Source organism: Planococcus citri, chromosome 4 (genome assembly GCF_950023065.1).
Source record: "Planococcus citri chromosome 4, ihPlaCitr1.1, whole genome shotgun sequence".
Lineage (NCBI taxonomy): Eukaryota > Metazoa > Arthropoda > Insecta > Hemiptera > Pseudococcidae > Planococcus > Planococcus citri.
In genome coordinates this window covers 26,762,521-26,778,284 of record NC_088680.1, presented here as the reverse complement: position 1 = coordinate 26,778,284, position 15,764 = coordinate 26,762,521, and the positions used below count along the sequence as shown (strand labels likewise).

Here is a 15,764-nt window from a genome sequence, read left to right as displayed (position 1 = left end):
ATCTCCGAGTGTTTGATCATTAAAGAAGGGAAATATTAAAAGAAATTGAATTTTTTCTATGGATTTTTTATTATTTGGGATATTAAAAAGCGGAGTTTTAAATAGGTGGCTATGTAATTAATTTAATTGCTTTGAATATTCAGATCTAGATCCGAATATTCTAATGGTTATTAGGTAGCATTCGCGGAGAATTTTTATTATTTGTGGAATATAAAAATACAAAATATTCGGTAGCATCTTTTTATTGATTCAGCAATTAAGTCCTGAAGATTTTATTATTTTTATATTATTCGTAGCGAGTGCTTTTTAATTGTTTTACATTAAAAACCATGTTCAGCAATTACTTTTATAGGTGTTAATTGAATTACATACTCGCGTATGTATTATTTTAAATGGGTTCAGTCATTAAGAGAGACATTAAGAAACTATTTTTATTGGTTAAAAAATATAAAAAAGCGTGTATGACAATTATTTTAATGGTTGAAAAAGCGAGAAATGCATTGATTTTAAATGGCTTGAATATTAAGAAAAATATTAAAAAATGCTTTTATTATTTTAACTATTAAACCAAATTGGGCTATTATATTAATTGATCATAGATTTTTATTGGTTTTTAAATGGTTAAAAAGTGCGTATGGCTATTATTTTAATGGCTTAAAAGGCGAGAATTCTTTTAATTTTAAATGGTTTAGCTATTAAAATAATGTCTTTATCTATGTAATTGTAGAAAAACGAAGGAATTTTTATTTTCTTCTATCTCTTAATTACACCACCTAGTACATACTATGTACTTATCTAATGGGTGGAGGTGGGGTTTGGGAGGTAATTTCTGCATATTTGTGTATATTTTTACACGAAAATGAATCTTTATGGATTTGGTTCCCAGGCTCCACAGGAAATTGAGAGTATTGAACTCGAAGTGTAACGAACTCGGAGGTATTGTACAGTGAAACTGATTCGACACGAAAAGAAGAGATTCTGTATTGAAAAAGAAGATTTTTGAAAAATATAGAATATTTTGAAAAACTGAATCCAAAATGCATAAGGGCATATGCTGTGTAGTTATACATAGATATATGATGGGTATGAGTGAATTTTGAAAGTTTGAAAATGAATTTTTGAGAAAATCTATGGTTAATTTTTGTGGATAATTTTGTGCTGAAAAGGCACTGGGGATATGATTAGTATGAGTATATTTTGAGATTCCTTCCCTTTTTACCAAGCTTATTTTTTCACCTATACCATACAATGTTCCGAGGTCTAGTCTCGTACTTACGAAACATTGAAATCTCAAAACACTGCATGACATTTCTCAGTAAAACAAGGAACGAATAGTTGGGGTACAGATACGTGAATGAATTAAAAAATTTATAAGAGTATAGGAAATAAGAGCTCCCAAATTTGACCAGATATTTAGGGCATTGGATAAGATTATGGAGCATACGATTGTATGAGATAAAGGGAAGAATTTCAAATTTGGGAACGAAAGATATGTATTTTATCAAATACCTATCTATGTTGCTGTTTATAAGCATGGGAATCTTGAAATTTAGGGTATAAGTATAGAAAGAGGGAGATTTTTCAAAAGTGAAATAACATGTGTGTAGTTTGGGATATACAGTATAGTTTTTAACCTGCATTATGTACGTGACATAAAAGTATATTTTTGTTAAAAGGGGAATTGGAGCCTTGGGATTTGAATACCTAAGAAGTGTACAGATGTAGGATGTGATGTAAAGGTATAAGCTATGGTTTGAAATTCGTGTATAAAAAGGGGTTCTATTATAAGACAAGTAGTGTGAGTTTATTAAATGGTTTATTTTCTGTCTATTAGCTATTTAAAAGACAGAGAAACCTTGATTTTTGGAAGGTATATTTTTAATTTTGCTGACCTATTTTTCACTCAGTGAGTATTATGACGTTTTTACTATGATCTAGACCCCTCTGTATTTCAGATTGGCACTTTTTCTCATTCTAAAATAATCAAACTCATTACATAGTTCAATAAATGCAGAAAAATGTGTCGTCTGTATAAATACTTATGAGGGTCAGATTCTCATATTTTCAAATGTTTGAGGTTTGAAAATATGTGATAGTTGAGTTGTTTAAATTCGTTGGTGATGAATAAAACTGTCTCTCAACGTCATTTTCTTTCACTGGGCAAATTGTCAGTCTGCAAAGTGGAATCATTTGCCCCCTGTCCCCCTGAATTTCTGCAGAAAGACAGGACAAACGAATTCATTTATACCTTCTCAAAATGAGACTTACTAGTTCTGAGACTTTATTTGAACAACTTTTTATTATTTGTCACGAACCGAGACCATTTTTTAAAGGGGTTTTTTAGTTGAAAAATTTAAATATCAATAGGAACTTTTGAATATTTTTATATTGGGAATTTTATTGAAAAATTATTATTTATCATGAATTTTGAAGAATTAATTTAATACAGGTGATGCATTTTTTAACCTCTATTCTGTACCCTTGCAGGATTTAGATTCCTCTGACTATCATTTTTTCATTCTAATTGAAAGACGTCTCCCTCAACTACAGTTACATGAAGTCATATAGCATCAAAAATGACTGGTATATCCTAGTAGGTAAAAAATGTCACGAGTTTTAATATTAAAAACGTAGTTTTTATGGGTATTTTTAGCTCATCTAAATGGGGTTTAATTGTAGTTTATGGATGAATTTTTATATCCGAAGTATTGTGAGAAATTATGCTTTTTGCCAAAAAATTACTTTTTATCTGGATCCAAGAATTTTAAATTGAGAAGACATTTTTAATAGGTGATTTTTATTTTATCTCGAAGACACATTGGGACATATCAGAAATTTTTTAGATATCTTCGAGTTTATGATTTTTTATGTGGGTTCTTTGAAAAAATGTTATTTTCAAATGGTTGATTTTTGGATCCAAATTGGGTCATTTTTTCAACGAATTTTTAGTAAAGGAAGTTTTAATGGTTTTTGATATTTTTGAATATAAAATTGTGTGATTCTGCCCCCTGGAGACTGCGCAATCCCCATGAATGCACTCATGCACAATCTATATGTTAGATTTCAAAGTCTAGATTTTATTATTAAAAAAAATCTCCAACCAGTAAGCTTCAACTCGTCACTATAGTATTGGTTATTGAATATATAATGGTTAGTTTTTGGGTGAAATAAAGTACATATTTTTTAGTTTTTGGCATACGAATAGAACTGTTTGTTATGTATGTGAGGCATACGATATTGCAAAGGAATTTGAAATAAATTACTTTATGCTATTATTCACCATTGCTTGAACATGATTCATAGTATTTCGAATTTGCTACCATTTTACTCAAAAAGAAAAAATCTTAGAATTTTTAATTAATATAAATACAGTTTAGCAACGAGTATTTTTACGAGTTTGTTTAAGGTGATGAGCTAATTTTTTGTCTTGAATTGTGTTCTTGAAGAGAACCTTTTGGAATTCAGGTTTCGGAAAAAATTGAAAAAGTCGAAAATTTGAAAATTTTGAAAAAATTTAAAATTTTGGGTGAGGGTTTTTTAAGTAAGTTAGACTGAAAAATTTTGAATTTTGCAGAATATTACCGCGAATTCCGGGCGCCAAAATGATATAGTTAAAGTATGCATAACTGGTTATAGAGATATTATTTTCTTTTGCACGTAGGAGAATGAGCCAAATATCACTACATAGGTAGTGAATATTTACCTATTGCCAAGATAGAGTAATTTAGTCGGAGAGCAGGAAATCATACCAAGTTAACTATATGCATTTAATGTTCCTACCAAATAATAACAACCAAAACGCCATTTGCGTGTCAATATGATTTATTACAATTTGGTCTAACATGATAGATGAATAAAAATATAAATTAAACTAAATCAATTCATATTATTATAAAAGGCCGCAGCCTATTATAGACGACTCGCGTTAATTAGATAAAGTAAAATGTTCAATCAATGAATTTGAATAACATAATTTTAGTCGATGATGATGAATTAAAGGTTATCACACAGATGTTAAAATATTCCCTATCTGAATAATACTCGTGAACGTAGGGCTTGTTGTCCAGGTTCACGAGCATTTACATCAATTTAGATGGTACCAAGATCACAATTAAATGGTATAAACACCACTTACCAAGGAATGATAACATTTTCTGCCTCTTTCAGGTGTACTCACTAATACTAGGTACTGGCGGCAGAAATGGATTACTATAGGTACCTATTCAACGAGAAACATTACCGATACCCGGGAAATCGGTAAATGTCCAAAGGGATCATTTACGTATCACGACGAATATTTACGTTAATAAATAACATCGCGTTAAAAACACATTTTATCCACTTGACCGAGTGGGCGAAATCAGGAAAATAGGGGGGCTAGGTCGCCCTAGCCCACCTATACATCTGCGAACGTACGCTTTCTTTGACTTAGCTCCAGAGAGCTCGAGATACCGAAACCAAGTGAAGATGCGGTTCAGTACCAAGTTGCACGGAGGTACATACTTGGTACATGAACGCATCTATAAATAGCTATCACGTTACCTAGCTTCCAGCTCTGTATATAGGTCATTACTATCATACCTACTAAGCTATTCAGGGCATATCTCACCATATCAAATGAATAATTATTCGTGGAAATTAGTTGAACGGATACGTGTTTCTGCTACTGCTAAAGAGTGCTTATGCAAATTGTTCGAGTTTAATGTTAGGCTTGCTTATCATTATTGTGTTGGTGATTCGGCGATGTCGTGTAATAATTCTCAGAAGTTTTCCCAATAAAGATATATCTTATAATTATGTAGTCCTACATACGTACCTACTTGACTACTCGTACTTATTAATGTACCTTTTTACTTTCGATTTGTAATCATTTGAAACTGTTCTGGTGTTTTTGCTTTGAGACGATGCTAAATTTCCAACTGATTAGACTGAAAATTCCCAATTTATTCGACCGAAAATTCCTAAAGATTATTCAGATGAATAAACTTTGACGTAGTAAAAAATTTAAATTTTTGTCAACTCCGAAACCAAAATATGTATTGTCAGAATTTTTGTATTTTCTCGAATTTTACACAATTTTCAACTTTTTCCAACTTTTGCGGAAACCTTGAATGGCAGGATGCCCCTTAGCCTTTCTACGCTTCCTTCCTTGTGGCCACTTGACACACGGAAATTTTTAATCCTCGCAAATTCCTAATATGTACCTATTTATTTACATTGATAAATTACCTAATGAAATCGTAATTTTAGAGAATGAAATCTGGTGCCAGTAAGTCAGATTCCAGTAGGCACATCTTGAAAGCTTCCATGCTCTGAAACGATGTCATCAACGGAAAAACAAATGAAGGCCAGAGTCAGGTAGGTTGTAATTATATTTTTAATTTTCAATGTTCTAAAATTTTGAAATTTGAAACCCCAGTAGACAATATAAGTCATGGATCAAGTCAGGAATTCCAAAATTTTTATTTTATTCATTTAAGATCCACCACAATCAAATACCCCCCAACAAATTTTCCAAAAAAAAAAAGCGATCATCCACTTACTCTTACTTAAGTATAAATATGTACTTGAGGTATTGATTTTCGAATAAAAATTCAGATTTCTTTGAAATGCATTTTTTTCTATCGGGGGAAAAAAATTGTCGTGATTCAATGTAATATTTTCGTTGGTTTTTTCACATGCCTACTGATTTTATGTGCAAGGTCAAATTACTTAATTTACGTGATGAAAAAAAACAATTTTCGGTTGGTCGTATGAACTACATATACCTACCTATTTGTGTGCCATTTTTTGAGTTCGGTACATATACCTAATTCAATTTTTTTTACAGGAAAAATTCTGATGAGCAACTTTCAGCGTCAGGCTATCAAAAAAGACCAAAAAATGATGAAAATGTACCAGATTCGTCTACGAAGTACTTAGCTGAAGATGCATCAGAGCCGCGTGCAATGTACTCAGGAGAAAGCCGAGGGTAAGTGAACTGATTCATTTCTGATTTCACTTGAAAATTGTCAACTTGAGGTTGAACCCTAGGCACATGCTGGAAAAAGTATGACCTGCTAAAAAGAATTGATATGAGTTCAGAGGCTCAGAGCCCAAACTTGTCTCTTAAACCATCAACTTTCATTCTACTCAAATAATTTAAAGTGACCGAAATATTCAAAAAAGTTGCAACAATTTCGCGAAAAATTCATTTGAATCAAATTTCATGCAACATTTTTAAAAATCAAGTCCCCTGTTTTCAATCATTTATTTTGTTAGGTAAATCTATTTTTATGTACGAGCTCATGTCAGGGGCTAATTTTTTCATTAATCATTTCGGTGTTCTTTTTACGGAATGTAGACCTATCTCCCAATTGGTTGTCATAAGAGATCCTTATAAATAAGGAAAATTATTAAATGGAATCCTGTCCTGAAAATGTTGCTTACGCATTCAATGAATATTCGTAGTTTTTGATAATTAGGTAAATATTATTTTTCAAATCCGTATCGACTGTGGTTGCGAGTAGGTAAATTCACGTATGCCTACATCATTGATAGGTACCTACTTGTATTGTAAATATTTCACCCGTGTATTTGAATAGGTATTGATGTAAAAATCTTGACACAGGAAAACTGGAGCTGATCAATCATCTATGCTATTGAAACGAAATAATATTGATTCCGAAGAAAATGCGTCACAAGGTGGAAGGCGTGAACCCAAGATATCCAAAAATTGCACCTCACCAATGAAACTAGCGCAGAATGAACATGAAGTGACTGAAGAGTTGAAACATGGAACGACTTCAAAAGAGTACTATGATGCTGCAGGATTAAAAAATTTTCTTCACGGCATTTCTTATCAATCAAAATTATTAATTCATGTATTAAAACGTGGCTTATATCACCGGGAATCGATAAATAGTAGGTATTGTTTCGCTATTGGAACTGAAATGAATGCCGCTGAAAAGTTTGACGATATAGTCTTCCGATACAAAAATAACTTCCGGGATCAAAAATTTATCTATCGATTTGTGCAGGCAAAGCATAAAATTGATAATACTAAAGTGCTCGGTGAAGACAATTTACTTAGCCAAGAAGAAAAAGAGGAATTCAGGTTATCAAAATATTTCGTTTCTTTTCTCAGAATTAGAAAAAACTCGTTTTTTCGAGGTGCTGAACTGAGAGATTTTACAATTTGTACAAATATTTCTCTAAACAAAAGTTTAGAAGACAGTTGTTTTGAATCAGTGAATAGGGACGATGAAATTTTTGATTTTAAAACAGGGAAGCGTTTAAAACTCAATTTGAACAAATTCCCTAAAAGTGATGAATTGAAATCAGCGCTGGAAAACGAGTCAGATTGTAAAGAGTTGGCAAAGCGACTTGCTGAATGTATAATGAAAGGTAATGTCATTAATTTAAAGGATGGCCTATTTAAACTCTACCACCGTGCGCTACGCATGCATGTAATTGAGGTAACAGATGAAAAGCAAGTAATTAAGAAGAAAGATGATGGAGAAAAATACGTTGTTGCTAAATTATATGAAAATTTTGTCGATGAAAAAAATTTGTCGCCTCCTGTACAAAATTTTAGGAATGCCTTTTTCCACGAATATCGCGGACGAAAAGATGTGGAAATAAAGATAGGACCTTCTTATGTAAAATTTTATGAGTTTAAGAATAATCCCAACCTTGAAAATGATGCAAAAGCGTTAGCTAGTGAAATTGCTACTTGCATTACTCATGCTAAGAACGGCATTGTTAAACTCGATAGGAGAAAATATATACAAAAATATATCGATGAATTAGCAGGATTTGTATTTATAAAGAAAGCCCCCACAGAGAAAGATACTTATCATTTCAGTCAAATATTTTTCGATGAAGACTACATACTGCCTGGTGATTTGAAGTTTTTCAAGGAGGAATTGAGAAAACTCAAAAATAAAAATGAGCTGTTAAATCTAAAATTTCGTATTGCAAATTTTGTGACATGTGAAGAGGATGAGTTACTTTCACAACCTGACTTACCTGATGAAGTTTCAGAACAAAATATGACTGATTTTTTCAACATGTTGATATTTGCTGTTGGTATGCCGGATGAAAAACAGCTTGGACATATTATTGCAAAAGATATGAGTGACCAACTCAACTTAGCTGACAGTGAGTTTCCCACGAGTAGTCTTGAGATGTTTATTCAGAATTGGATGAAAGATAAAAAGGGATACTTTCTTACTGATGAAGATGGTGAAATTTTTTTTGAAAAAGTTACTCAAAAAGTTTCTGCATTAAATGTATATGGCATTACTTTGAAATATTGTGCAAAAATTGAAGATTTTGGTATGGAATTTAGCCATATCCCACCAAGATTGAAGAGTTTCCTAACTTCAACTAATGAACAAATTTTCATTTTGATTAGCTCATTTACCACACTGAGTGCAATCAAAGTAATTCAAGCATTGAAAGATACAAAAGCATATGAAACAGAGGGCAGCTTCATCGCAATTCATCTGAGCTCCATTTTGCATGCAGGTATAAAAGATCGCATAATACAGGCTTTCAACTCTGAAGTATCAAATAATCTCTTGGTAATTGAATGTGGAGCAGCAGAATTAGGTGACAGACAACAATTATTACTTGAACCATTGTTTTCTATAACAACAAGGTGCAACAAAAAGAAAATTATTCTTATTACTTGTGAGAATGACACTTTAGCTGAAAAACTTCAAATGGATTTTCCTGAAATTAAGTGGGATGGAGTAATAGATGACAAAAATAGCCTAATTGATCTGAAACATCATTCACAGGAAGCACTTTGGAACAGAAAGATTGAATTTCAAGGTAGAGAACCAGCCCTGAGCTTAGGTACATTGTTAACAAATAAAGAATCAAAATATATTTTGGGAAAAGCGCTCGTTGGAGAATTGTTATTCAAATTAATTGAAAGTAAAGAGATGAAAATTGGTAAAGCGCCAAAAGATCAGAAGTATGACAATGCAAAGTATTATTTCATCCAGCGATCCTTTTTCCGCTACATAAATATTGATGTAAAATTTAAAGAAAACAAGTCTGAATTTGCTCTCATTGACAAAACTCAAGAAATTGCTGAATCATGTGTCCAGGCAACACAGGATATAATACTAATAGCCGATACGAATGAAGACTTCATAAAATGCTGTAATAGCTGCAATAACAACATTCACTGGTTAAAAAAAAGTGGAGATGATTGCATATGGCAACAGTCTCGAGGTAGTGTATCAAAATTACGAGAATTCATGAAAACTAGTGAGCAAAGCAGAACAGAATATAAACTGGATAACATTGTAGATATACCCGACAAAGTTGTCCTAATTGCTGCTGAGGCAGGTATGGGAAAATCAGTTATTCTATCTCATTTAGCAGTAAATACACCCACTGTTCCGTTTCCTGTGTGGATTGTGAGGTGTAATTTAATGGAATATTCATTCAAGTTTGGAGAATGGGTTAAATCTTCTAAAAAGGTCAATGTGAAAGAAGCAGTGAAGTTTCTCTATAAAATCACACAATTTAAATTATTTGAAGAATGTGAAGATGTCGAGGAAGAACAAATATTGGATAATTTTCTAGACATTCAAAATAATGGCAAAGTTTATTTTAAAAGCAATCAATTGAAACAAAATAAAAATGTGTCATCATTAGCACTATTTGAGATAGAGTTGTTTACTGTGTTGTATAATCAAGGTAGGATAGTCCTATTATTAGATGGATTTGATGAAATTATCCCAAATTATAAGTATCAAGTTATTAAAGTGATTGAGAATTTGATAAGTCGCTTGGCAAAAATATGGATGACAACTCGTCCTATTGGTATTCGAGGTGAAGCAGAAAATAAGTTTAGTGTGTTTTCATACCAGCTAACATCATTCACTCAAGATGACCAAAAGAAATTTTTAATGGAATTTTGGAGAGAAAAATTGAAACCTGTCAAATTGAATGAACAGTGCTCCAGTGTTTATATTGACAACCTGATAAGGAAGTTCTCTTCTTGTACAAGTGATTTACAAAAAAAGTTTTTAAGTGTGCCTTTGCAAGCATACATGATTGCTGAGGTTTCTACTGTTGCATTTAAACAATTTCATGAATCTGGGAATTCAGAACTTTCTGAAAAACACCAAGAAACACTTGATCAGATGTTGGATTTAAATTCCTTGTATCAGAAATTTATTCTTGAGAAGTACCGTATACAGCGAAGGAAGATGGATCCTAAATATGATCATAATAGATATAATGTGGGAAATTCTGAAATAGATGACATGCTGTATGAAGAATTTTTGGAATGGCATAGAAAATTGGCTATTTATGTTACATTTAAAGGAGAGATCAACAAGTTCCCTTCCAAAATGATTGATATAATTAAAAATATTAAAGAAGGAAAGGTGAAAACTGGTATTGTTCAGTGTATCCCAAATGAAATGCCTACCTTTATACACCAAACATTTGCTGAATATTTCACTGCTGATTTTATATGGAAACAATTTAAGTTAATGGAATTTAACAACTTTGAAAAATTTATTGATGACATTATATTTGGAAACTTAATTAAGGTTGACAGAAAAGAAATATGTAAATTTCTTAAATCAATAGCTGAAAAGGATTTAAAAGGTAATGAGATGTTTCCCCAATCTGAAGAAAAATTTGAGACGCTGATGATGAAGCTTTTCAATGTGATTCGAAAAGAAAATTTCTTCAGTCATTATAAGCTAGTAGGTCCACGTTATTGGAGCATGAGCGCATGTCCATCTTACAATTACTCCTTTTCTGTAGTGTTATGGATAATTGAGGTAGCATTGAGCTCAGGTCGAGTAGGTGTTCTAGAAATTATTAGAAATTGGTGTGATAGAGACCAATATAACTTACTTTATGTATGTACACGATTGGGATACACAGAATTTGCAAAAGCTCTGATATTAATGAGAAAAAACAGCAAACATTTTTTACAATATAATTTAATGAATTCTGGTTGGAACAGTTCTATTTTAATGATAGCAATTTATAGTGGTCTCCAAAATATCACAGAATTTTTCCTTGGTTTCTACAATGTTTTTTGGAAAGATTGTCATGATCACACTTTCATCTCCTGTATTCTTAGTGAGAACAACGTTAAAGTTTTGGATTTTCTTTTTAAGAACAATATGTTTGATATTGGTAAACCTTATATTGACAATCATCAACAGAAGCTGCTGTTTCTTGAAGCTATGCGCATGAGTTCATCAGATGTAGTTGGATTTTTGATGGACAAAACAGATATTCACATAGTAGACGAATTTATTAGTTCTCATGGATGGAGCGAGATCTCCTTTAGTCTGAGTGCTTCAGTGTTCACATATGATGAAAAAAAAATGGAGCTTGGTATGAAAAAGGGAATTGATTTTGCCAATACTTCGAGTATGAATATCTTCCTCAGTCATGTTCTTCAGAACTTTCATAGACGGGAGATTTTACATGATTTAATGCGGGTGTTCGAGATAAGTGAACTAATCTTGAAAAGTGGCGCAGGTTACAATTGTAAGAATATTAAACTTAGTGACCAAAGATTGGGATTTGGCTTTGATTTCAAAACATTTTCATTTGAAAGAGAATGTAATACAATAACATTACATTATAGTGAGTGTTTATACCTCATCTGTATGCTATTATTTAAGGCAGAAGCAATGATTCATAATAAGTTTGATATCAAGAGCTTATCATACTTTCACACAGCGACACCCACAGGTTTTAGGACTCCTATTGCAAGCCTTCATGAAAGCCCCTTTTTTCCTCCGGGTTTTTTTCGAAATAATTCATTTTTAGAGCGAAATAGAGTAAATACCACATTTTTGGACAGGGCCCCAGCATCAGGATTAGTTGGAACACTGCGCCTACGTGGGCACTACTGCTCTTGGCAGAATAGAATGAACTGTATTCGATGCTATGGTATAAAGTATAAAGGTGAGCAGCAATGTGTGTCACTGGATGAACATGACACAGCTACAGTACAAAGTGCTCTAAATGAAGTATATTCCTTCATGAATAGGGCACCAGCCGTAATAGACCATCTTCTTCAGTCTTATTCAACCGAAATTGATCGCCTTCTCCGTACAATTCATCTTCATGATAGTCCTATGGCTATAAATCGCATCATGGATGAGTATTTGTTAGCTCGTATTGAAATACTTGTACCCAGACTTAGTAGATTGGAAACATTTTTACTGATTAGAGTAATCACTATTTCAAAGGATTGTAATTATAGCGTGTATGCCGCATATAAAAATATATCAAAACGTATACAAGTATCGTCAAAATTGAAAAACATGCCACAAGAAATTAGAAAAATTTCAAGCAATGAAAAGTTTTTATTCAAGACTAGAGATTTATTACAAATTTTAGAAACAGAGAGTAGTCCCAATGATTTTCGTAATGAAGTACTGAGTTTGGTGTCAACAATAAAGGAATGTGGAAATTATGATTCTATAGGCGAAGTCTTGACAAACATAACGCAAAATTTACAAATTAAAGACCTAGAAGAGATTTATGAAAAGTCGAAGTACTTTCATGAATTATTGAAAAAGTTGGACAAACTGTATAAGAATCTTACCACTGCCATAGCTTCTGACGAAAATAAAGAAATAGATGTTATTTTAGAACGAGCACCAAATTATAAAAAATCAATTATTCATGGTCAAGATGACGAATTTGGCTCACCTTTACATTATGTCGCAAGTAAAGGTAATGCAGAAATTACCCAAATACTTTTATCTCACGGAGCTAATCCCAATCTTAGATTAATTGAACATGGCGGTCCTCAACTTCTATCAACTTTTGAAAATTCTAAACAAATGGAGGATAATGAAACCTGGGCATCGGATTACTACAGTTGGACCCCACTGCATTTGGCAGCCTTGAATGGTCACAATGAAGTAGTTCTGCTGTTATTAGATAATGGTGCTAAAGTTGATTTGATCACTGATGTTAAAGCTACTAATAAAGGGAATACATCACTGCACCTGGCCACTTTACGCAATCATTTCGATACTGTGCTATTACTTTTGAAAAATGGAGCATGTTATGACGCGAAAAATGCGCAAAATAAGACACCTCTTGAATTGGCTGAGGCTGGATCTGATGTAGCACACGTGTTGCAATGCACTCATAATTCATTTCGGGCTGTTAAGGAGCATAAAAAAGATTTAGTGAGTTCTTTATTAACAGCGTATGATTCAGATTTATTAGAAGCAATCTTACGTGCGAAAAATTCAGATAAAAAGACCCTTCTATGCATTGCTAGAGCTAATGAGCAAGATGACATGGTAGACTTGCTTGAAGAAATGTTTAGATCGAATGTACCTATTAATTTCACACAAAGATGGGACGATTCAAATCATGGAAATGAATTGGATTTAGAATCCCATTCTAAATTCGATTCAGAATCCTATTCTGAATCTCATTCTGAATCGTATTCAAAACAGGAAGTGCTAATATCAGATTCAGATTTACTTTCAGGATTGGATTATTTTAATTATTTGGATTGTATGACTGACAATGAGAAGTTGATTTCGCGAGAATGTAAAACCACTGGCTTACCAAAACAAGGTTTACCAAACAATCTTTCTTATCCCGGGTGAGAATGAAGTGTACTTCAAGGAAAGTCCATTTTTAGGTTTACCTTTGGCAAATCTTCGCACTAATTTCATCAATTTTCAACGGGCCATGGTCCATGAATGGTAACATTCCTTGAAATTTTCGTTTGGGTTTCCCCCCTCCCAGTGAACCTGTTGTAACATTCCCTAAGGTACACTTTCTTCTCACCTGTGGGTGGTTTACCTCCGAGTAAACCAGTAACATTTACGCGTAGGATTGGATTATTTTGGATTCTGAACCCTCAAGTGTAAGGGCACCAAATGTCGACCCCCTCCCTAAATCCGACCCCCCCTCTAACTCGCCTATCATAGGCCAGGCCAGACTGCCTCTGTATTTCTATGTTATAAGCGAAACGGCGCAAAATGTACATTTTAATACTACCCTTCTTTTTCTTATTCAACGTAAAATTCGCTAGAAATGTGAGAGAGAAAAAATAGGTAGCTGCGTTACTGGATTTTTCAGAAAGATGAGGACCCATTTTCCTACCACTTACTTACCTACTCTAAGTATTTCGGGAACTATAAAAACTTATTTTTTGCCGTCAAAAATGTTGCTAGTTCTAAATTTTTTACAATTCTTTTGAGTTTCTATCAATTCTATGGTTAATTCTTACTGATCTTGATCAATAATTTTATTACATGACTTTTCTGCTTTTGCAGATGTGTATCTATCAAACTTATGTATGTACTTTGTTATATTCCGCTAACAAGAGGATTTTTTTTATTTTTTTAAAATACCTAACGTTGCTCCACTCCGCACCAGGCGGCGGAGTTTATTTTTATTGATTCAAGTACTTACCTAATAAACAACTTACATCTAAGCAGTGTTGAAAGAACAGCACAAGAACGGAACAAAATTTAAAAGAACGGAACATTTTTTGAAGAACAAGAACAAGAACGAAAACAGAATTCAAATTTTTTCAAGAACAAGAACAAGAACAAAACCGCAAAACCAATTTTTGAAAGAACAAGAGCAAGAGCAAGAACAGAATCAAAATCTCCTCAAGAACAAGAACGGGAACAAGAACGGGAAAACTTCCCATGTTCTTTGTTCTTGATCTGTTCTTTGTTCTTCGTTCTTGTTCTTAAATGTTCTTTCATTTTTTTCTTACGCCATTGTCATAGCTAGAATTTCTATGGAAATTTATGCAAAAAATTTTGTAATTTGTGAGAAAATCGTAAAAAAAGGGTGTAATTTTTTGCAAAATATTGATAAAATTGTCAGCAGATTTGAAACCAGCAAGAACGCTAGTAAAAAACGCTATTGAAAGAACGCAAGAACGCCAGGAAAGAACTCAACAAGAACAAAAATAAAAACAACCAAGAACGGGCGTTCTTGGTAGTAAAGAACAAGAACAAAACTGTGGTGCAAAAATTTGAAAGAACAAGAACAAAAACAAGAACATAATTTGATAACAAAGAACAAAAACAAGATCAAGAACGCTCCTGATACATCAAGAACAAGATCAAAGAACAAGAACGCGGAAATTTTTTTCGCGTTCTTTCAACACTGCATGATAAAAAGTAGTAATCTACCTATGTATTTTATATTATTTTACACGTTTATTAATCTTAATTCTAGTCTCTTGGGTAGGTATAGTTTATTTTTTATTGTAAGCATGTTTAGTATTTTTATAGAAAAACTTGTTGAATTATTTTCTTGTAATATTTTATAAAATACATTAATGAATAGTGTTGTAGAGAAAAGTATTATTTGGAAAAATAACAATTGTTGAATTAATAGGTAGGTACGTGAAATTTTTAAATGAAATACTTACTTAGTTTTGGCGTAAAGGAGGCAATAATCTTTCATGAGAGTTCTAAATTTTGAAATTTTGAAAATTGTCTACTTGGAGCTTGTGAAAAAAATCACGCTGACAAGAGAATCACTCCAGCCTTCCGCCACGGATTTGGAGAATACTTGAATACGCCGGCGGTTCTAGCAGTAGTATAGTAACAGTTCATAGAGTAAGTAGCACAATATTACCTACTATTTTAGAACTCTTGCAGTGTTTATTCTTTGTAAATGTTTACGAAACACTACCACTAAGCCCTTTTTTTTTTCAAATTCCTTATTTTTCTTACCTATCGTTTTTAACCTTGGGGTCATTCAACATCCAGATCAAATTT

General features: G+C 32.6%; 1 protein-coding gene across 1 annotated transcript in view; it reads left to right on the top strand.

The window, feature by feature from the left end:
* Positions 1–15,746, top strand: part of LOC135845647 (uncharacterized) — a 31,049-nt gene extending 15,303 nt beyond the window's left edge. Inside the window, exons 2-4 of the mRNA XM_065364360.1 lie at positions 5,251–5,358; positions 5,831–5,971; positions 6,611–15,746. Coding sequence (XP_065220432.1) covers positions 5,321–5,358; positions 5,831–5,971; positions 6,611–13,619 — 7,188 coding nt within the window. The 5' untranslated portion in view covers positions 5,251–5,320 and the 3' untranslated portion in view covers positions 13,620–15,746. The remainder of the gene's footprint in view (positions 1–5,250; positions 5,359–5,830; positions 5,972–6,610) is intronic.
* The last annotated feature ends 18 nt before the right edge of the window (positions 15,747–15,764 follow it).